The following is a 24842-nucleotide window of genomic DNA, read 5'->3' as shown; positions in this document are numbered from 1 at the left end:
AATACAGTTTTTACAGGCGTATAATGATAATACAGTTTTACAGGCGTATAATGATAATTAAGTTTTTACAGGCGTATAATGATAATACAGTTTTAACGGGCGTATAATGATAATACAGTTTTTACAGGCGTATAATGATAATACAGTTTTTACAGGCGTATAATGATAATACAGTTTCTCACCTGGGAGACTGTTTGGTTTAGTTACCTCCCCTGATTTAGATTGATAACTGATAATGATGATATAGTTTCTCACCTGGGAGACGGTTTGGGTTAGTTGCCTCCCCTGATTTAGATTGATAACTGATAATGATGATATAGTTTCTCATCTGGGAGACGGTTTGGTTTAGTTGCCTCCCCTGATTTAGATTGATAACTGATAATGATGATATAGTTTTGACAGGCGTATAATGATAATACAGTTTCTCACCTGGTAGACTGTTTGGTTTAGTTGCCTCCCCTGATCCCTCCACTTCCTGTTTAAGTTTAGAATCAGCTAGAACTTTCTCTGATAACTTGTCCTGCTGTTGGCGTCTCTTGCTACATAGACTGTCAATGAATCTGTAAAACACAACTCCAAACTGATATTCTTCTCTCAGTAAAGATTTGTATTCAATACAAAAAGTCCCCCTTAAGAAAGGTTACAGTAAGCCACTTAGCTGGACTGTTAGTTACTCTGCCTTGTGCAGTCTGTAAATAACCAAAGCTAATGATAGGACATTTAAGGATTGAATCTTGATTTGGTCGATTTCATGGGGTCATGAATTGAGTTGCTCTTGAGACAAATTCAACATGAACTGTTTCGCAGTTCATGTTGAATTTGTCTCAAGAGCAACTCAATTCATGACCCCATGAAATCGACCAAATCTAGATTCAATCCTTATATTTCAATTGGTTTTTTTTTTCGAATAAAAAAGTCGGTCTAGATATTAATATCTTGTAGCTTGTGCAAGTCTAAATGCGGAAAAGCCCGAGGAGTTCCGGATTGTGCATGTCTAGTCGGTCGAATAAAATATTCCGCTATTTTAGGATTGAAAAACAGTATTACTTTGTCAAAATAAAAGTATTTAGCATATCTGGTCTTTCATAAAATACAAGAATACATTATAAATTTGATAATTTTGATAATTATTCGATGCTTATAACAGCAATGTAGAAAAAGTGAAATCGTTCCGCGGAAGGATTTTAACCATGTATTCATACGCACTGATCAGTGTTAATCTGGTCAAATTCATGAGCAAATGAAACAGATAAAGTTTGGTAGTTTCATTGAGTCAAACTTGAGTAGAAATTGAAATATTAAACAATGCAAATTACACTCTGCCTTGTAAAGGTGTTTTTATTGTGTTTTACTACATGGATATAGATGATTCTAAGGTAGCTCTATCAGGGATCTTAACCGTCACCCGAGTTCTGAAAAATTTCAATCAATTTGACCAGTTTTGGCCCTCCCCACAGCCTCTGAGGTTCAGCCAAAGACAATATTTACATACCATCAAACTGCCATCCCATAATGATAATTCTAAATAAGTTTAATATGTACATACCATCAAACTGCCATCCCATAATGATAATTCTAACTAAGTTTAATATGTACATACCATCAAACTGCCATCCCATAATGATAATTCTAACTAAGTTTAATATGTACATACCATCAAACTGCCATCCCATAATGATAATTCTAACTAAGTTTAATATGTACATACCATCAAACTGCCATCCCATAATGATAATTCTAACTAAGTTTAATATGTACATACCATCAAACTGCCATCCCATAATGATAATTCTAACTAAGTTTAATATTTACATACCATCAAACTGCCATCCCATAATGATAATTCTAACTAAGTTTAATATGTGCATACCATCAAACTGCCATCCCATAATAATAATTCTAACTTAGTTTAATATGTACATACCATCAATCTGCCATCCCATAATGATAATTCTAACTAAGTTTAATATGTGCATACCATCAAACTGCCATCCCATAATGATAATTCTAACTAGGTTTAATATGTGCATACCATCAAACTGCCATCCCATAATAATAATTCTAACTTAGTTTAATATGTACATACCATCAAACTGCCATCCCATAATGATAATTCTAACTAAGTTTAATATGTACATACCATCAAACTGCCATCCCATAATGATAATTCTAACTAAGTTTAATATGTACATACCATCAAACTGCCATCCCATAATGATAATTCTAACTAAGTTTAATATGTACATACCATCAATCTGCCATCCCATAATGATAATTCTAACTAAGTTTAATATTTACATACCATCAAACTGCCATCCCATAATGATAATTCTAACTAAGTTTAATATGTAAATACCATCAAACTGCCATCCCATAATGATAATTCTAACTAAGTTTAATATTTACATACCATCAAACTGATAAGTTTTAATTATTTCCAATGGCAATTCAACTAATGATACTCACAAATGTGATTTTTCTATTCAAACTATAGTCAATTTTACCCCCTACCTACAGGGACAGAAGAACCCAGGGTCGTTCAATTCTTTGACTGCTCTCAGGTCCCTGAGGGTAGGGACTATATAATGCCCAATTTTGATTGACTTTAGGCCATGGAATGTTTCTGCAAAATGTTATTTGAATGGGTCCAGGGCTTTTGTAGGAAATGTGAATTGTTTATGGACAGAAGACATTTAGATTAGGCCAGTGATCTCCAACTACAGCATCAGTAGTAAGTGTCACACCCAGACATACATACACATCATAGTTCTGTTCTTCACTTTCCTCGTGTATATCCAGTTCTTCAATGGTAGAAAGCATGTCATCTTTGTTGACTTCCAGCTGTTTCAACAATGTCTCTCTCTAGTGGAGAAAAACATATTAAAATATGAACTAAAGCAAGATTCCAACATCAAAGCTTTTGGTAATGTATAACAAGAGGCCAATGGGGCCTGTATCGCTCACCTGGTTAGATTTGACCCAATGTCAAAATAATGTTCGTGTTCAATTCCTTAATACATAGCTCTATCTGTCAATCTTGAACAATGCTATATATGGTTATAGTGTGGGATCCCAACTGCTTTAAAGAAATAATGAAGTCCAGACTCTCTAAGAGTGTGAAAAGACTTCAGGGATTGTTTTTACAACATGATTGTGTTTAAAGAAACTAAGTCCCTTAAGGTGGGGAAAAACCCTTGGGCCTACTTTTATATCAGAATTGTGTTTATCCCTTAACGTCTAGCATTCAAAAGGGATAAGAAACACACGAACTTTATGGAATACTTACCTGCAGTTGCAAGAAAGGTAAGTTGAAAAATTTGTGGAGATATTTCAGTCCAAATCCATTCCTCATAGATGATTCAGCATATCTTACAGTAGCTGCCTCCCCTGGCCTAAAACAGCACAGAATGGATATCAAAGTCAAATCAAACACACAAAAGAAATGTGAGTATATCATATTGTACCATAAGAGATGTGAGTATATCGTGAGTATATCATATTGTACCATTAGAGATGTTAGTGTTTTATATTGTACCATTAGAGATGTGAGTATATCATATTGTACCATAAGAGATGTGAGTATATCGTGAGTATATCATATTGTACCATTAGAGATGTGAGTATATTATATTGTACCATTAGAGATGTGAGTATATTATTATGGACCATTAGAGATGTGAGTATATTATATTGTACCATTAGAGATGTGAGTATATTGTATTGTACCATTAGAGATGTGAGTATATTGTATCGTACCATTAGAGATGTGAGTATATTGTATTGTACCATTAGAGATGTGAGTATATCATATTGTACCATTAGAGATGTGAGTATATTGTATTGTACCATCAGAGGTATGGGTATATTATATTGTACCATTAGAGATGTGAGTATATTATATTGTACCATTAGAGATGTGAGTATATTATATTGTACCATTAGAGATGTGAGTATATTGTATTGTACCATTAGAGATGTGAGTATATCGTGAGTATATTGTATTGTACCATCAGAGGTATGGGTATATTGTATTGTACCATTAGAGATGTGAGTATATTATATTGTACCATTAGAGGTGTGAGTATATTGTATTGTACCATTAGAGATGTGAGTATATTGTATTGTACCATCAGAGGTATGGGTATATTATATTGTACCATTAGAGATGTGAGTATATTGTATTGTACCATCAGAGGTATGGTATATTATATTGTACCATTAGAGATGTGAGTATATTGTATTGTACCATTAGAGATGTGAGTATATTGTATTGTACCATCAGAGGTATGGGTATATTATATTGTACCATTAGAGATGTGAGTATATTATATTGTACCATTAGAGATGTGAGTATATTGTATTGTACCATCAGAGGTATGGGTATATTATATTGTACCATTAGAGATGTGAGTATATTGTATTGTACCATCAGAGGTATGTGTATATTATATTGTACCATCAGAGGTATGGGTATATTATTATGTACCATTAGAGATGTGAGTATATTATATTGTACCATTAGAGATGTGAGTATATTGTACCATTAGAGATGTGAGTATATTATATTGTACCATTAGAGATGTGAGTATATTATATTGTACCATTAGAGATGTGAGTATATTATATTGTACCATTAGAGATGTGAGTATATTGTATTGTACCATTAGAGATATGAGTGTTTCATATTGTACCATTAGAGATATGAGTGTATTATATTGTACCATTAGAGATGTGAGTATATTATATTGTACCATACGAGATGTGAGTATATTGTATTGTACCATTAGAGATGTGAGTATATTGTATTGTACCATTAGAGATGTGAGTATATTATATTGTACCATTAGAGATGTGAGTATATTATATTGTACCATTAGAGATGTGAGTATATTGTATTGTACCATTAGAGATATGAGTGTTTCATATTGTACCATTAGAGATGTGAGTATATTATATTGTACCATTAGAGATGTGAGTATATTATATTGTACCATTAGAGATGTGAGTATATTGTATTGTACCATTAGAGATGTGAGTATATCGTGAGTATATTGTATTGTACCATCAGAGGTATGGGTATATTGTATTGTACCATCAGAGGTATGGTATATTATATTGTACCATTAGAGGTGTGAGTATATTGTATTGTACCATTAGAGATGTGAGTATATTATATTGTACCATTAGAGGTGTGAGTATATTGTATTGTACCATTAGAGATGTGAGTATATTGTATTGTACCATCAGAGGTATGGGTATATTATATTGTACCATTAGAGATGTGAGTATATTGTATTGTACCATCAGAGGTATGGTATATTATATTGTACCATTAGAGATGTGAGTATATTGTATTGTACCATTAGAGATGTGAGTATATTGTATTGTACCATCAGAGGTATGGGTATATTATATTGTACCATTAGAGATGTGAGTATATTATATTGTACCATTAGAGATGTGAGTATATTGTATTGTACCATCAGAGGTATGGGTATATTATATTGTACCATTAGAGATGTGAGTATATTGTATTGTACCATCAGAGGTATGGGTATATTATATTGTACCATCAGAGGTATGGGTATATTATATTGTACCATTAGAGATGTGAGTATATTATATTGTACCATTAGAGATGTGAGTATATTGTATTGTACCATCAGAGGTATGGGTATATTATATTGTACCATTAGAGATGTGAGTATATTGTATTGTACCATCAGAGGTATGGGTATATTATATTGTACCATCAGAGGTATGGGTATATTATATTGTACCATTAGAGATGTGAGTATATTATATTGTACCATTAGAGATGTGAGTATATTATATTGTACCATTAGAGATGTGAGTATATTGTATTGTACCATTAGAGATGTGAGTATATTGTATTGTACCATCAGAGGTATGGGTATATTATATTGTACCATTAGAGATGTGAGTATATTGTATTGTACCATCAGAGGTATGGTATATTATATTGTACCATTAGAGATGTGAGTATATTGTATTGTACCATTAGAGATGTGAGTATATTGTATTGTACCATCAGAGGTATGGGTATATTATATTGTACCATTAGAGATGTGAGTATATTATATTGTACCATTAGAGATGTGAGTATATTGTATTGTACCATCAGAGGTATGGGTATATTATATTGTACCATTAGAGATGTGAGTATATTGTATTGTACCATCAGAGGTATGGGTATATTATATTGTACCATCAGAGGTATGGGTATATTATATTGTACCATTAGAGATGTGAGTATATTATATTGTACCATTAGAGATGTGAGTATATTGTATTGTACCATCAGAGGTATGGGTATATTATATTGTACCATTAGAGATGTGAGTATATTGTATTGTACCATCAGAGGTATGGGTATATTATATTGTACCATCAGAGGTATGGGTATATTATATTGTACCATTAGAGATGTGAGTATATTATATTGTACCATTAGAGATGTGAGTATATTATATTGTACCATTAGAGATGTGAGTATATTGTATTGTACCATTAGAGATATGAGTGTTTCATATTGTACCATTAGAGATGTGAGTATATTATATTATACCATAAGATATGTGAGTATATTATAATGTACCATTAGAGATGTGAGTATATTGTATTGTACCATTAGAGATGTGAGTATATTGTACCATTAGAGATGTGAGTATATTGTATCGTACCATTAGAGATGTGAGTATATTGTATTGTACCATTAGAGATGTGAGTATATCATATTGTACCATTAGAGATGTGAGTATATTGTATTGTACCATCAGAGGTATGGGTATATTATATTGTACCATTAGAGATGTGAGTATATTATATTGTACCATTAGAGATGTGAGTATATTATATTGTACCATTAGAGATGTGAGTATATTGTATTGTACCATTAGAGATGTGAGTATATCGTGAGTATATTGTATTGTACCATCAGAGGTATGGGTATATTGTATTGTACCATTAGAGATGTGAGTATATTGTATTGTACCATCAGAGGTATGGGTATATTATATTGTACCATTAGAGATGTGAGTATATTATATTGTACCATTAGAGATGTGAGTATATTATATTGTACCATTAGAGATGTGAGTATATTGTATTGTACCATTAGAGATGTGAGTATATCGTGAGTATATTGTATTGTACCATCAGAGGTATGGGTATATTGTATTGTACCATTAGAGATGTGAGTATATTTATTGTACCATTAGAGGTGTGAGTATATTGTATTGTACCATTAGAGATGTGAGTATATTGTATTGTACCATCAGAGGTATGGGTATATTATATTGTACCATTAGAGATGTGAGTATATTGTATTGTACCATCAGAGGTATGGTATATTATATTGTACCATTAGAGATGTGAGTATATTGTATTGTACCATTAGAGATGTGAGTATATTGTATTGTACCATCAGAGGTATGGGTATATTATATTGTACCATTAGAGATGTGAGTATATTATATTGTACCATTAGAGATGTGAGTATATTGTATTGTACCATCAGAGGTATGGGTATATTATATTGTACCATTAGAGATGTGAGTATATTGTATTGTACCATCAGAGGTATGGTATATTATATTGTATCATTAGAGATGTGAGTATATCATATTATACCATTAGAGATGTGAGTATATCATATTGTACCATTAGAGATGTGAGTATATCATATTGTACCATTAGAGATGTGAGTATATTGTATTGTACCATACGAGATGTGAGTATATTGTATTGTACCATTAGAGATGTGAGTATATTATATTGTACCATTAGAGATGTGAGTATATTGTATTGTACCATTAGAGATGTGAGTATATTGTATTGTACCATTAGAGATATGAGTGTTTCATATTGTACCATTAGAGATGTGAGTATATTATATTATACCATAAGATATGTGAGTATATTATAATGTACCATTAGAGATGTGAGTATATTGTATTGTACCATTAGAGATGTGAGTATATTGTACCATTAGAGATGTGAGTATATTATATTGTACCATTAGAGATGTGAGTATATTATAATGTACCATGAGAGATGTGAGTATATCATATTGTACCATTAGAGATGTGAGTATATTATATTGTACCATTGGAGATGTGAATATATTATATTGTACCATTAGAGATGTGAGTATATTGTACCATTAGAGATGTGAGTATATTGTACCATTAGAGATGTGAGTATATTATATTGTACCATTAGAGATGTGAGTATATTGTATTGTACCATTAGAGATGTGAGTATATTATATTGTACCATTAGAGATGTGAGTATATTGTATTGTACCATTAGAGATGTGAGTATATCATATTGTACCATTAGAGATGTGAGTATATTATAATGTACCATTAGAGATGTGAGTATATTATATTGTACCATTAGAGATGTGAGTATATTATTATGGACCATTAGAGATGTGAGTATATTATATTGTACCATTAGAGATGTGAGTATATCATATTGTACCATTAGAGATGTGAGTATATTATATTGTACCATTAGAGATGTGAGTATATTATTATGTACCATTAGAGATGTGAGCATATTATATTGTACCATTAGAGATGTGAGTATATTGTATTGTACCATTAGAGATGTGAGTATATTGTATTGCACCATTGGAGATGTGAGTATATACTACTTGACAGTTGAGCTATACAGTACCTCTGGAGGTGGAGACAGAAGTAGCGTGCCTTGTCTTCTATGACCGTTCGGTGGTGTCCCATATCTCTATGGTTACCTAGTACCAATACTGGGATCTGGGACGGTATTCTTTCTATCTCACGCTCGATGTAAGAAAATGTCCTAAAATAGGAATTATGGAAAAAAGTCTAAAATATATGTAAAGTCTTCTAAAACACTATGTAACAATATCAAAACTTTATGACACAACAATAGGGTCGAGAGTGTCAGAAAACAATAGTTTGCTGATTTGGCTGAAATTCAGAATTATATTTTTAAAAGAAGGTCAAAGGTCACAGTCAGCAGGTACATAAATGTCTTAGCAATGGAAAGGTCTTGTGACAAGAAACACCCATGGGGAGTTCCTAAACTGTATCCTAATTAGTATTGACACAGTATATGAAAATTTTAACACAGCTGTCTATGGATGATGAACACTAATACAGGAGACAATAGCTCCTCTGGACTTGATCCCAGCGAGCTAAAAACAATATACAGGCCGAGAACTTACCATTGTTTGGTGATGTCATACACCATGATAACTCCGTGTGATCCCTTATACACGTCAATGAACTCCGCATCTAGACAGGGCTCCTCAACCTGAGTAACAAACATGTAACTACACCTTAGTAACAAACATGTAACTATCAACACCTTAGTAACAATCATGTAACTATCAACACCTTAGTAACAAACATGTAACTATCAACACCTTAGTAACAAACATGTAACTATCAACACCTTAGTAACAAACATGTAACTATCAACACCTTAGTAACAAACATGTAACTATCAACACCTTAGTAACAATCATGTAACTATCAACACCTTAGTAACAAACATGTAACTATCAACACCTTAGTAACAAACATGTAACTACACCTTAGTAACAATCATGTAACTATCAACACCTTAGTAACAAACATGTAACTATCAACACCTTAGTAACAAACATGTAACTATCAACACCTTAGTAACAAACATGTAACTATCAACACCTTAGTAACAAACATGTAACTGTCAACACCTTAGTAACAAACATGTAACTATCAACACCTTAGTAACAAACATGTAACTATCAACACCTTAGTAACAAACATGTAACTATCAACACCTTAGTAACAAACATGTAACTATCAACACCTTAGTAACAAACATGTAACTATCAACACCTTAGTAACAAACATGTAACTAACAACACCTTAGTAACAAGAGGCCCAATGGGCCTGTATCGCTCACCTGGCTCTACAGGAAAGCAGTTGATTAAGGTCATTTCTACAGATACTATGCTGATAACAACTTTATTCAAATATCAGTGTAAGCTAGGTTAATTCATGTCAATATATTTTTTAGTCCTTCATTCCAGCATACTATTGGCCTAAGATCGGGTAGTGGTGACTCTTGGCTCTAAGCATGCTACAGACAGGCCCAATATCAAGTCCCTGGGCCTCTTTGTTATTGAGAAGAAGTCTTTAAAAGATTTTAGCCTATTTTACCGATGTGACCTTGAATGAAGGTCAAGGTCATTTATTTTAACAAACTTGGAAGCCCTTCACCCCAGCATGCCACAGGCCTAATATGAAGTCCCTGGGCCTCTTGGTTATTGAGAAAAAGTCGTTTGAAGATTATAGCTTATTTGACCCATGTGACCTTGAATGAAGGTCAAGGTCATTTATTTTAACAAACCTGTTAGCCCTTCACTCCAGCATCGTACAGGCCCAATATCAAGTGCCTGGGCCTCTTGGTTATTGAGAAGAAGTCGTTTGAAGATTATAGCCTATTTGACCCATGTGACCTTGAATGAAGATCAAGGTCATTTATTTTAACAAACTTGGTAGCCCTTCACCCCAGCATGCTACAGGCCAAATATCAAGTCCCTGGGCTTCTTGGTTATTGAGAAGAAGTCGTTTGAATATTATAACCTATTTGACCCATGTGACCTTGAATGAAGGTCAAGGTCATTTATTTTAACTAACTTGGTAGCCCTTCACCCCAGCATGCTACAGGCCCAATATGAAGTTCCTGGGCCTCTTGGTTATTGAGAAGAAGTTGTTTAAATGAAAAGGTTGACGCCGGACGACGGACGCCGCACCATGGCATAAGCTCACTTGCCCTTCTGATGTTACCATGTTACCATGGACAACTCAGTAACAAACTTGTTACCATGGACAACTCAGTAACAAACTTGTTACCATAGACAAATAAGTAACAAACTTGCTACCATGGACACCTAAGTAACAAACATGTTACCATGGACACCTTAGTAACAAACATGTACTAATATGGTCCACATACAAACACAATGTACTAATATGGTCCACATAGTGTACACACACAATGTACTAATATGGTCCACATACATACACAATGTACTAATATGGTTCCCATATATACACAATGTACTAATATGGTCCACATACATACACAATGTACTAATATGGTCCACATACATACACAATATACTAATATGGTCCACATACATACACAATGTACTAATATGGTCCACATAGTGTACACACACAATGTACTAATATGGTGAACATACATACACAATGTACTAATATGGTCCACATATATACACAATGTACTAATATGGTCCACATACATACACAATGTACTAATATGGTCAACATACAAACACAATGTACTAATATGGTCCACATACATACACAATATACTAATATGGTCCACATACATAAACAATGTACTAATATGGTCCACATACATACACAATGTACTAATATGGTCCACATACATACACAATGTACTAATATGGTTCACAGATATACAAAATGTACTAATATGGTCCACATACACACACAATGTACTAATATGGTCCACATACACACAATGTACTAATATGGTCCACATACATACACAATGTACTAATATGGTCCACATAGTGTACACACACAATGTACTAATATGGTCCACATACATACACAATGTACTAATATGGTTCCCATATATACACAATGTACTAATATGGTCCACATACATACACAATGTACTAATATGGTCAACATACAAACACAATGTACTAATATGGTCCACATACATACACAATATACTAATATGGTCCACATACATAAACAATGTACTAATATGGTCCACATACATACACAATGTACTAATATGGTCCACATACATACACAATGTACTAATATGGTTCACAGATATACACAATGTACTAATATGGTCCACATACACACACAATGTACTAATATGGTCCACATACACACAATGTACTAATATGGTCCACATACACACAATGTACTAATATGGTCCACATACATACACAATGTACTAATATGGTCCACATACATACACAATGTACTAATATGGTCCACATACATACACAATGTACTAATATGGTCCACATACATACACAATGTACTAATATGGTCCACATACATACACAATGTACTAATATGGTCCACATACAAACACGATGTACTAATATGGTCCACATATATACACAATGTACTAATATGGTCCACATACACACACAACGTACTAATATGGTCCACATACAAACACGATGTACTAATATGGTTCACAGACAAACACGATGTACTAATATGGTCCACATACATACACAATGTACTAATATGGTCCACATACATACACAATGTACTAATATGGTCCACATACACACAATGTACTAATATGGTCCACATACACACACAATGTACTAATATGGTCCACATCCACACACAATGTACTAATATGGTCCACATACACACACAATGTACTAATATGGTCCACATACAAACACGATGTACTAATATGGTCCACATACATAAACAATGTACTAAAATGGTTCCCATATATACACAATGTACTAATATGGTCCACATACATACACAATGTACTAATATGGTCCACATACATACACAATGTACTAATATGGTCCACATACACACACAATGTACTAATATGGTCCACATAATACACAATGTACTAATATGGTCCACATACATACACAATGTACTAATATGGTTCACAGATATACACAATGTACTAATATGGTCCACATACACACAATGTACTAATATGGTCCACATACACACAATGTACTAATATGGTCCACATACACACAATGTACTAATATGGTCCACATACATACACAATGTACTAATATGGTCCACATACATACACAATGTACTAATATGGTCCACATACACACACAATGTACTAATATGGTCCACATACATACACAATGTACTTATATGGTCCACATACACACACAATGTACTAATATGGTCCACATACATACACAATGTACTAATATGGTCCACATACACACACAATGTACTAAAATTGTCCACATACACACACAATGTACTAATATGGTCCACATACATACAAACAATGTACTAATATGGTCCACATACATACACAATGTACTAAAATCGTCCACATACACACACAATGTACTAATATGGTCCACATACATACACAATATACTAATATGGTCCACATACACACACAATGTACTAATATGGTCCACATACACAATGTACTAATATGGTCCACATACACACACAATGTACTAATATGGTCCACATATATACACAATGTACTAATATGGTCCACATACACACAATGTACTAATATGGTCCACATACATATACAATGTACTAATATGGTCCACATATATACACAATGTACTAATATGGTCCACATACATACACAATATACTAATATGGTCCACATACATACACAATGTACTAATATGGTCAACATACACACACAATGTACTAATATGGTCTACATACATACACAATGTACTAATATGGTCCACATACACACACAATGTACTAATATGGTCCACATACATGTATACACAATGTACTTATATGGTCAACATACATACACAATGTACTAATATGGTCCACATACATGTATACACAATGTACTAATATGGTCCACATACACACACAATGTACTAATATGGTCCACATACATGTATACACAATGTACTAATATGGTCCACATACATACACAATGTACTAATATGGTCCACATACATACACAATATACTAATATGGTCCACATACACACACAACGTACTAATATGGTCCACATACATACACAATGTACTAATATGGTCCACATACATACACAATGTACTAATATGGTCCACATACACACACAATGTACTAATATGGTCCACATACACACACAATGTACTAATATGGTCCACATACACACAATATACTAATATGGTCCACATACACACAATGTACTAATATGGTCCACATACACACACAATATACTAATATGGTCAACATACATACACAATGTACTAATATGGTCCACATAGTGTACACACACAATGTACTAATATGGTCCACATACATACACAGTGTACTAATATGGTCCACATACATACACAATGTACTAATATGGTCCACATACACACACAATGTACTGATATGGTCCACATACACACAATGTACTAATATGGTCAACATACATACACAATGTACTAATATGGTCAACATACATACACAATGTACTAATATGGTCCACATACACACACAATGTACTAATATAGTCCACATACACACAATGTACTAATATGGTCCACATACATACACAATGTACTAATATGGTCCACATACACACACAATATACTAATATGGTCCACATACACACACAATGTAGTAATATGGTCCACATACACACACAATGTACTAATATGGTCCACATACACACACAATGTAGTAATATGGTCCACATACATACACAATGTACTAATATGGTCCACATACACACACAATGTACTAATATGGTCCACATACACACAATGTACTAATATGGTCCACATACACACACAATGTACTAATATGGTCCACATACACACACAATGTACTAATATGGTCCACATACACACACAATGTACTAACATGATCAACATACAAACACAATGTACTAATATGGTCCACATACACACACAATGTACTAATATGGTCCACATACACACAATGTACTAATATGGTCCACATACACACAATGTACTAATATGGTCCACATACATACACACAATGTACTAATATGGTCCACATACACACAATATACTAATATGGTCCACATACACACAATGTACTAATATGGTCCACATACACACAATGTACTAATATGGTCCACATACATACACAATGTACTAATAAGTTACTGACATCAGGAAGATTTTCCATGCAACCATTTAGAAACTGCTAGCCATGAGTTGTCTTCAAAAGAACATGTATTTATCTTTGAAAATGTTTAGAAATTAAAAATATCTTCAGCCATTTCGCAGTATTTAAGTGTCCTAAAAATGTATGCAATTGTTTCTACCTTGACTAAAGAGGTCATACAAACTCTACCCTGACTACAGAAGTCATACAAACTCCACCCTGACTACAGAGGTCATACAACATATACCCTGACTACAGAGGTCATACAACATTTACCCTGACTACAAAGGTCATACAAACTCCACCCTGACTACAGAGGTCATACAACATATACCCTGACTACAGAGGTCATACAACATTTACCCTGACTACAAAGGTCATACAGCCTCTACCCTGACTACAGAGGTCATACAATATCTACCCTGACTACAAAGGTCATACAGCCTCTACCCTGACTACAAAGGTCATACAACATCTACCCTGACTACAAAGGTCATACAACATCTACCCTGACTACAGAGGTCATACAACATATACCCTGACTACAGAGGTCATACAACATATACCCTGACTACAGAGGTCATACAACATATACCTTGACTATAAAGGTCATACAACATATACCTTGACTATAAAGGTCATACAACATCTATCCTGACCACAAAGGTAATACCACATCTACCCTGACTACAGTGGTCATAAAACATACATACTGTTTATGAGGACATACAACAACGTCTACCCTGATCACAGGGTTGACTGGATATCTATACTAATGAGGACCTACAACAACATCTACCCTGACCACAGGGTTGACAGGATATCTATACTAATGAGGACCTACAACAACGTCTACCCTGATCACAGGGTTGACAGGATATCTATACTAATGAGGACATACAACAATGTCTACCCTGATCACAGGGTTGACAGGATATCTATACTAATGAGGACCTACAACAACGTCTACCCTGACCACAGGGTTGACAGGATATCTTTACTACTCCTTTTCCTAGTGTTACCTCTGGGACAGCATCTGGATCCAGTTTCAGACCCTCCATTTTCTTTTTTTTGCGGCCTTTGTCAACAACATCCCACACCTCCACCTTCACCACATCGTCTGTGGCCTTGTAGTTCCATTGGATGCTGCACACCTACAAGGTAAAGTAAGTAATGTGATTTAATTAAAACAAGCATCTACAACATAAAGTAAGTAATGTGATTTAATTAAAACAAGCATCTACAACGTAAAGTAAGTCATGTGATTTAATTAAAACAAGCATCTACAAGGTAAAGTAAGTCATGTGATTTAATTAAAACAAGCATCTACAAGGTAAAGTAAGTCATGTGATTTAATTAAAACAAGCACCTACAAGGTAAAGTAAGTCATGTGATTTAATTAAAACAAGCACCTACAAGGTAAAGTAAGTAATGTGATTTAATTAAAACAAGCATCTACAACGTAAAGTAAGTCATGTGATTTAATTAAAACAAGCATCTACAAGGTAAAGTAAGTCATGTGATTTAATTAAAACAAGCATCTACCAAGTAAAGTAAGTCATGTGATTTAATTAAAACAAGCATCTACAAGGTAAAGTAAGTAATGTGATTTAATTAAAACAAGCATCTACAAGGTAAAGTAAGTCATGTGATTTAATTAAAACAAGCATCTACAACGTAAAGTAAGTCATGTGATTTAATTAAAACAAGCATCTACAAGGTAAAGTAAGTAATGTGATTTAATTAAAACAAGCATCTACCAAGTAAAGTAAGTAATGTGATTTAATTAAAACAAGCATCTACAACGTAAAGTAAGTCATGTGATTTAATTAAAACAAGCATCTACAACGTAAAGTAAGTCATGTGATTTAATTAAAACAAGCATCTACAAGGTAAAGTAAGTCATGTGATTTAATTAAAACAAGCATCTACAACGTAAAGTAAGTCATGTGATTTAATTAAAACAAGCATCTACAAGGTAAAGTAAGTAATGTGATTTAATTAAAACAAGCATCTACCAAGTAAAGTAAGTCATGTGATTTAATTAAAACAAGCATCTACAACGTAAAGTAAGTCATGTGATTTAATTAAAACAAGCATCTACAACGTAAAGTAAGTCATGTGATTTAATTAAAACAAGCATCTACAAGGTAAAGTAAGTCATGTGATTTAATTAAAACAAGCATCTACAACGTAAAGTAAGTCATGTGATTTAATTAAAACAAGCATCTACAAGGTAAAGTAAGTAATGTGATTTAATTAAAACAAGCATCTACCAAGTAAAGTAAGTCATGTGATTTAATTAAAACAAGCATCTACAACGTAAAGTAAGTCATGTGATTTAATTAAAACAAGCATCTACAAGGTAAAGTAAGTCATGTGATTTAATTAAAACAAGCATCTACAACGTAAAGTAAGTAATGTGATTTAATTAAAACAAGCATCTACAAGGTAAAGTAAGTCATGTGATTTAATTAAAACAAGCATCTACAAGGTAAAGTAAGTCATGTGATTTAATTAAAACAAGCATCTACAACGTAAAGTAAGTCATGTGATTTAATTAAAACAAGCATCTACAAGGTAAAGTAAGTCATGTGATTTAATTAAAACAAGCATCTACAACGTAAAGTAAGTCATGTGATTTAATTAAAACAAGCATCCACCAAGTAAAGTAAGTAATGTGATTTAATTAAAACAAGCATCTACCAAGTAAAGTAAGTAATGTGATTTAATTAAAACAAGCATCTACAACGTAAAGTAAGTCATGTGATTTAATTAAAACAATGACTTGAACCAAGCTATGACATCTTCCTGTCAATTGTTACCATGGTTACTGTAATAGTTACCTGTATGACTAATAATACAGTCGATTGTTACCATGTTTTCTGTAATAGTTACCTGTATGACTAATAATACAGTCGATTGTTACCATGGTTACTGTAATAGTTACCTGTATGACTAATAATACAGTTGATTGTTACCATGGTTACTGTAATAGTCACCTGTATGACTAATAATACAGTCGATTGTTACCATGTTTACTGTAATAGCTACCTGTATGACTAATAATACAGTCGATTGTTACCATGTTTTCTGTAATAGTTACCTGTATAACAATTAATAATACAGTCGATTGTTACCATGTTTACTGTAATAGTTACCTGTATGACTAATAATACAGTCGATTGTTACCATGGTTACTGTAATAGTTACCTGTATAACTAATAATACAGTCGATTGTTACCATGTTTACTGTAATAGTTACCTGTATGACTAATAATACAGTCGATTGTCACCATGTTTACTGTAATAGTTACCTGTATGACTAATAATACAGTCGATTGTTACCATGTTTTCTGTAATAGTTACCTGTATAACTAATAATACAGTCGATTGTCATCATGTTTTCTGTAATAGTTACCTGTATGACTAATAATACAGTCGATTGTTACCATGTTTACTGTAATAGTTACCTGTATAACAATTAATACAGTCGATTGTTACCATGTTTTCTGTAATAGTTCCCTGTATGACTAATAATACAGTCGATTGTTACCATGTTTTCTGTAATAGTTACCTGTATGACTAATAATACAGTCGATTGTTACCATGTTTTCTGTAATAGTTACCTGTATGACTAATAATACAGTCGATTGTTACCATGTTTTCTGTAATAGTTCCCTGTATGACTAATAATACAGTCGATTGTTACCATGTTTACTGTAATAGTTACCTGTATGACTAATAATACAGTCGATTGTTACCATGTTTACTGTAATAGTTACCTGTATGACTAATAATACAGTCAATTGTTACCATGTTTTCTGTAATAGTTACCTGTATGACTAATAATACAGTCGATTGTTACCATGTTTACTGTAATAGTTACCTGTATGACTAATAATACAGCCGATTGTTACCATGTTTACTGTAATAGTTACCTGTATGACTAATAATACAGTCGATTGTTACCATGTTTTCTGTAATAGTTACCTGTATGACTAATAATACAGTCGATTGTTACCATGTTTACTGTAATAGTTACCTGTATGACTAATAATACAGTCGATTGTTACCATGTTTACTGTAATAGTTACCTGTAAGACTATAATACAGTCGATTGTTACCATGTTTTCTGTAATAGTTACCTGTATGACTAATAATACAGTCGATTGTTACCATGTTTACTGTAATAGTTACCTGTATGACTAATAATACAGTCGATTGTTACCATGTTTACTGTAATAGTTACCTGTATGACTATAATACAGTCGATTGTTACCATGTTTTCTGTAATAGTTACCTGTATAACAATTAATAATACAGTCGATTGTTACCATGTTTTCTGTAATAGTTACCTGAATGACTAATAATACAGTCGATTGTTACCATGTTTTCTGTAATAGTTACCTGTATAACAATTAATAATACAGTCGATTGTTACTATGTTTACTGTAATAGTTACCTGTATGACTAATAATACAGTCGATTGTTACCATGTTTTCTGTAATAGTTACCTGTATGACTAATAATACAGTCGATTGTTACCATGTTTACTGTAATAGCTACCTGTATGACTAATAATACAGTCAATTGTTACCATGTTTTCTGTAATAGTTACCTGTATGACTAATAATACAGTCGATTGTTACCATGTTTTCTGTAATAGTTACCTGTATGACTAATAATACAGTCGATTGTTACCATGTTTTCTGTAATAGTTACCTGTATGACTAATAATACAGTCGATTGTCACCATGTTTACTGTAATAGTTACCTGTATGACTAATAATACAGTCGATTGTTACCATGTTTTCTGTAATAGTTACCTGTATGACTAATAATACAGTCGATTGTTACCATGTTTTCTGTAATAGTTACCTGTATCTCCTCTGTAGGGATGTATTCTTCTTTGTACTTTTGACCTTGGAGGCGATGAAACAGACAAGTCTTCCCTACGTTTCTGTCACCTCTGATAACTATTTTCACTGAAACCAGATTTTTCTTCTTTAAATTTTAATATTCATTCAAGATAAGAACAATATTATAACATAATTTTTTCTGTGAAGGTAGGGAACAGGACGACATCATTTCAGTAAATTGTTTTCAGTCTCATAAAAACAATTATATTGACAGAATATGTAGGTGAAGCAACACATATCCTACCACTAGGCTAAAGGGAAATTCACAGCAGCCTGAGCTAGTTAGGTGAACTATATTCTCACCATATCCTACCACTAGGCTAAAGGGAAATTCACAGCAGCCTGAGCTAGTTAGGTGACCTATACTCTCCACATCCGACCACTAGGCTAAAGGGAAACTCACAGCAGTCTGAGCTAGTTAGGTGGCCTATACTCTCCACATCCGACCACTAGGCTAAAGGGAAACTCACAGCAGTCTGAGCTAGTTAGGTGGCCTATACTCTCCATATCCTACCACTAGGCTAAAGGGAAATTCACAGCAATCTGAGCTAGTTAGGTGACCTATACTCTCCAAATCCGACCTCTAGGCTAAAGGGAAATTCACAGCAGCCTGAGCTAGTTAGGTGGCCTATACTCTCCATATCCTACCACTAGGCTAAAGGGAAATTCACAGCAGCCTGAGCTAGTTAGGTGACCTATACTCTCCATATCCTACCACTAGGCTAAAGGGAAATTCACAGCAGCCTGAGCTAGTTAGGTGGCCTATACTCTCCACATCCGACCTCTAGGCTAAAGGGAAATTCACAGCAGCCTGAGCTAGTTAGGTGGCCTATACTCTCCACATCTGACCACTAGGCTAAAGGGAAACTCACAGCAGACTGAGCTAGTTAGGTGACCTATAGTCTTCACGTTTACACAACTCCTTTCCTCACAAAGTCTTCACCCCAAAGACAACAACAACCCAGGTTCTATAGCTCCAAGGAAGCCTCTCAATCTCCTATAGCTTTGGAGTGATCAATGGCACTACATCCGTAATAGGAAGGAGTTATGAAAAATACTCTGACTGGAACTAGTGACCTCTCGATCCCTCCACTAGGCTGAAGGGAAAATCCTGATAGCCAGATAGCAAGGTGACCTTATAAGAATTGGAATACATTCCTTATAACCATAACTTACTATTATACTGGACCCCTTTGGCAAATTTTCTCTGCAGCTGAGCTGCCATAGGCTGAGGGCCTGATGACAGAGTGTTCTTGTTGGCTCCTGCAATTTGCTGGTTGCTGCCATCTTGATTATTTCCAAGTAATTTTCGAAATATTGACATCTTCAAATGATTCTAAAAAATCTTCCTTCTATTTGTTTTCTGCTGTGTATGATACATTGCCTGCAAACAACCAAATCAAATGTTGTAATTGATGATATCACAAAACGTAGCCTTAACTGGAATAGGATCATTATACGTGTAGATATTTAGTTATGATGTCATCTGAAAGATAGTCAAGTTGTTTTAATAGTCGAGATGATTCAAGCTAACTCAGCACAACTATTTACCATCAACACTCATGTAATTTACTCAACTGTGTAATTAACGCATCCCAAATATCACCATAAAATGGCTGGATAAAGGTTCTTACCAATGTAATGTATGCACCAAAACATGGAGACATTCAGATTGACATGCATCTCATTACATCATTAAGACATTCAGCTTGACATGCATCTCATTAAGTCATGGAGACATTCAGATTGACATGCATCTCATTATAACATGGAGACATTCAGATTGACATGCATCTCATTATAACATGGAGACATTCAGATTGACATGCATCTCATTACGTCATGGAGACATTCAGATTGACATGCATTTCATTACGTCATGGAGACATTCAGATTGACATGCATCTTATTATATCATGGAGACATTCAGATTGACATGCATCTCATTAAGTCATGGAGACATTCAGATTGACATGCATCTCATTATAACATGGAGACATTCAGATTGACATGCATCTTATTATATCATGGAGACATTCAGATTGACATGCATCTCATTAAGTCATGGAGACATTCAGATTGACATGCATCTCATTATAACATGGAGACATTCAGATTGACATGCATCTCATTAAGTCATGGAGACATTCAGATTGACATGCATCTCATTACATCATGAAGACATTCAGATTGACATGCATCTCATTAAGTCATGGAGACATTCAGATTGACATGCATCTCATTACATCATGGAGACATTCAGATTGACATGCATCTCATTACATCATGAAGACATTCAGATTGACATGCATCTCATTACGTCATGAAGACATTCAGATTGACATGCATCTCATTACATCATGGAGACATTCAGATTGACATGCATCTCATTATAACATGGAGACATTCAGATTGACATGCATCTCATTACGACATGAAGACATTCAGATTGACATGCATCTCATTACATCATGAAGACATTCAGATTGACATGCATCTCATTACGTCATGGAGACATTCAGATTGACATGCATCTCATTACATCATGGAGACATTCAGATTGACATGCATCTCATTACGTCATGAAGACATTCAGATTGACAAGCATCTCATTATGTCATGAAGACATTCAGATTGACATGCATCTCATTACATTATGGAGACATTCAGATTGACATGCATCTCATTATAACATGGAGACATTCAGATTGATATGCATCTAATTAAGTCATGGAGACATTCAGATTGACATGCATCTCATTACATCATGGAGACATTCAGATTGACATGCATCTCATTACGTCATGGAGACATTCAGATTGACATGCATCTCATTACATCATGGAGACATTCAGATTGACATGCATCTCATTACGTCATGAAGACATTCAGATTGACATGCATCTCATTATAACATGGAGACATTCAGATTGACATGCATCTCATTACATCATTAAGACATTCAGATTGACATGCATCTCATTACATCATGGAGACATTCAGATTGACATGCATCTCATTACATCATGGAGACATTCAGATTGACATGCATCTCATTACATCATGGAGACATTCAGATTGACATGCATCTCATTATGTCATTGAGACATTCAGATTGACATATATACTATAATCTAATAAAGTCTTGATGATTCATCATAATGCTTTGATCATTTTATATTTGTAATGTTTTAAAGGAAATAGTAAGATTGCACCTTATTTGCTTTCTCTAGAATAAGAAATGGGCCAATTAAGTGTGTTTTAGCCCACGTAGTACTAACTGAGTCTTACATATATACTGTCTCTGTTAGAAGATGTGACAAATATTTGTCTACTGTGGTACTTCCCCAATGCTCTAGAAATATGAATGAAAACTAGTAATCTTTGTTGTTGCATTTCTAAAAACATAGCCACATACCTTTACTATCCCAAACAACAGCAGATGTAAAAACAAAGAGTTTATATATCTAGGTGCCAAAATCAGCATGGAGAATCTGAATATTGCCTAAAAGACTAACTATAACACAGGTCAGTCATGTCAAAAGTAATTTTTCAACAAAGTCATCAGTAAAAAACTTTAAAATGTAAATGGTAATATATGATTCTTAAGGAGCTTCAGTGACTTGTCCGAGTAACCATGACCCTTCCACAAATGTTTTGATGTTGTATATTTGTAAAGGGATAGTTACAGAAACATTCCAAATAAATATTTTAATATAAAATTATCTTAATTAAATAAAATGGTCCCAGTTAATAGTTGGTATAAAATCAGAATTTACAGAATTCAGAGAATTAATCTAAAATATTTTTTGTGAAACAGATACAATAATGTTTTGTTCAAATGATCAAAATGATGTTGTATTGATAATTTTCATGATAACAAATGGCTATTTATATTAACAGAAAACCATATAGACTGGCTATTTTAGGCTTATTCACCTTGTTTTGTTTTTCGGTGTTTTTTTATAGCAAAAAAGCTTGGCACAACAAAGATAAGCACTAATACAATATTATTGTAAATGTTTCACGAAAAAAAAAGTATCCTAGATAATCATACGCTCTCTAGTTTTTCATTACACACCAAGAAGGTGTGTGAGTTAACCAGACATAAGTATGTGTGTTGCTAATCCATGTACGCTTATTCTAAGTGTCCTGAAACACACAAACTGGTTACATGTGCACAAGCATTGCCATTTAGACCAAACGTTTGACGGCTAGTCAACTTTGCAATAAATTTCTCAAATTCTCATACAAAAGTCCTTTGCCAATTACTGATCAACAGCAGCTATTTATTGATATCAACTATAATAATATTGGCATAAATATAACATTTATATACTCTTTTGGCATTCTGTTATTATTTATGCTGGCATACTATGGGGACTGGGGAGTACAAGTGTCATGCTCTACTTCAAGCGTAAATGTGTTTGAATGAAGAAAATTCGACCAGATGCTCCAATTTGATAAAAAAAACAGCAAAAAATAAAAGATTTGGATACATTCTAATATAAAACAACTTTTATTTCATCTGCTTTCTCATTTACTGTTAGCCCAAGTTTTACACCAGACCCAAATATCCATTTATTACAACAGACTTAGGTCACGTGCACTTCTAATTAAATTAAAGATGACCATTTTATGTTGAAGTGTGCACTCAATTAAACTGCACGTGCAAGTTTTGAAAAGACAAAGACATTGAAAATAAAAATACCTCCTGAAATATTTTCTGTTTTCATTGATTCAATACCACCTAGTTTAATTTGACAGTGTGTTTGTTTACTGTCACCGATATGGCAATATAACACAGGACAGTGGACATTCGTCGATATTAGCTACACACGTTATTACAGACATTCGTTGGTCACCGTACATACATCGTTATACAGTGGTGATACATTACCACAAATCGTGTACACAGTCGCTCTGTTGACGATCAATCCATCACACCAACCTGGAACTGTCCGTGTCATCAGCAAATTTCCGGATATAGATATTGTCTTACCAGAGTGAC

General features: G+C 33.7%; 1 protein-coding gene across 2 annotated transcripts in view; it reads right to left on the bottom strand.

Moving 5' to 3' along the window:
• The window catches only part of LOC117344371 (rab-like protein 6), a 35282-nt gene extending 10440 nt beyond the window's left edge, over window positions 1-24842 (bottom strand). For both annotated transcript variants that reach the window (XR_004536169.1, XM_033907122.1), the window contains exons 1-9: window positions 24732-24842; window positions 21008-21215; window positions 19791-19897; window positions 15932-16063; window positions 9236-9324; window positions 8707-8847; window positions 3287-3392; window positions 2759-2862; window positions 430-560 (exon numbers count right to left, since the gene is read on the bottom strand). Coding sequence is in view for 1 of the 2 variants with exons in the window: in XM_033907122.1 (XP_033763013.1) it covers window positions 430-560; window positions 2759-2862; window positions 3287-3392; window positions 8707-8847; window positions 9236-9324; window positions 15932-16063; window positions 19791-19897; window positions 21008-21155 (958 nt within the window). In the remaining variant the exon portion in view is untranslated. The remainder of the gene's footprint in view (window positions 1-429; window positions 561-2758; window positions 2863-3286; window positions 3393-8706; window positions 8848-9235; window positions 9325-15931; window positions 16064-19790; window positions 19898-21007; window positions 21216-24731) is intronic.

This window comes from Pecten maximus, chromosome 2 (assembly GCF_902652985.1).
Source record: "Pecten maximus chromosome 2, xPecMax1.1, whole genome shotgun sequence".
NCBI lineage: Eukaryota > Metazoa > Mollusca > Bivalvia > Pectinida > Pectinidae > Pecten > Pecten maximus.
The sequence above is the reverse complement of the archived record's forward strand: the minus strand, read 5'-3'. Positions and strand labels throughout refer to the sequence as shown.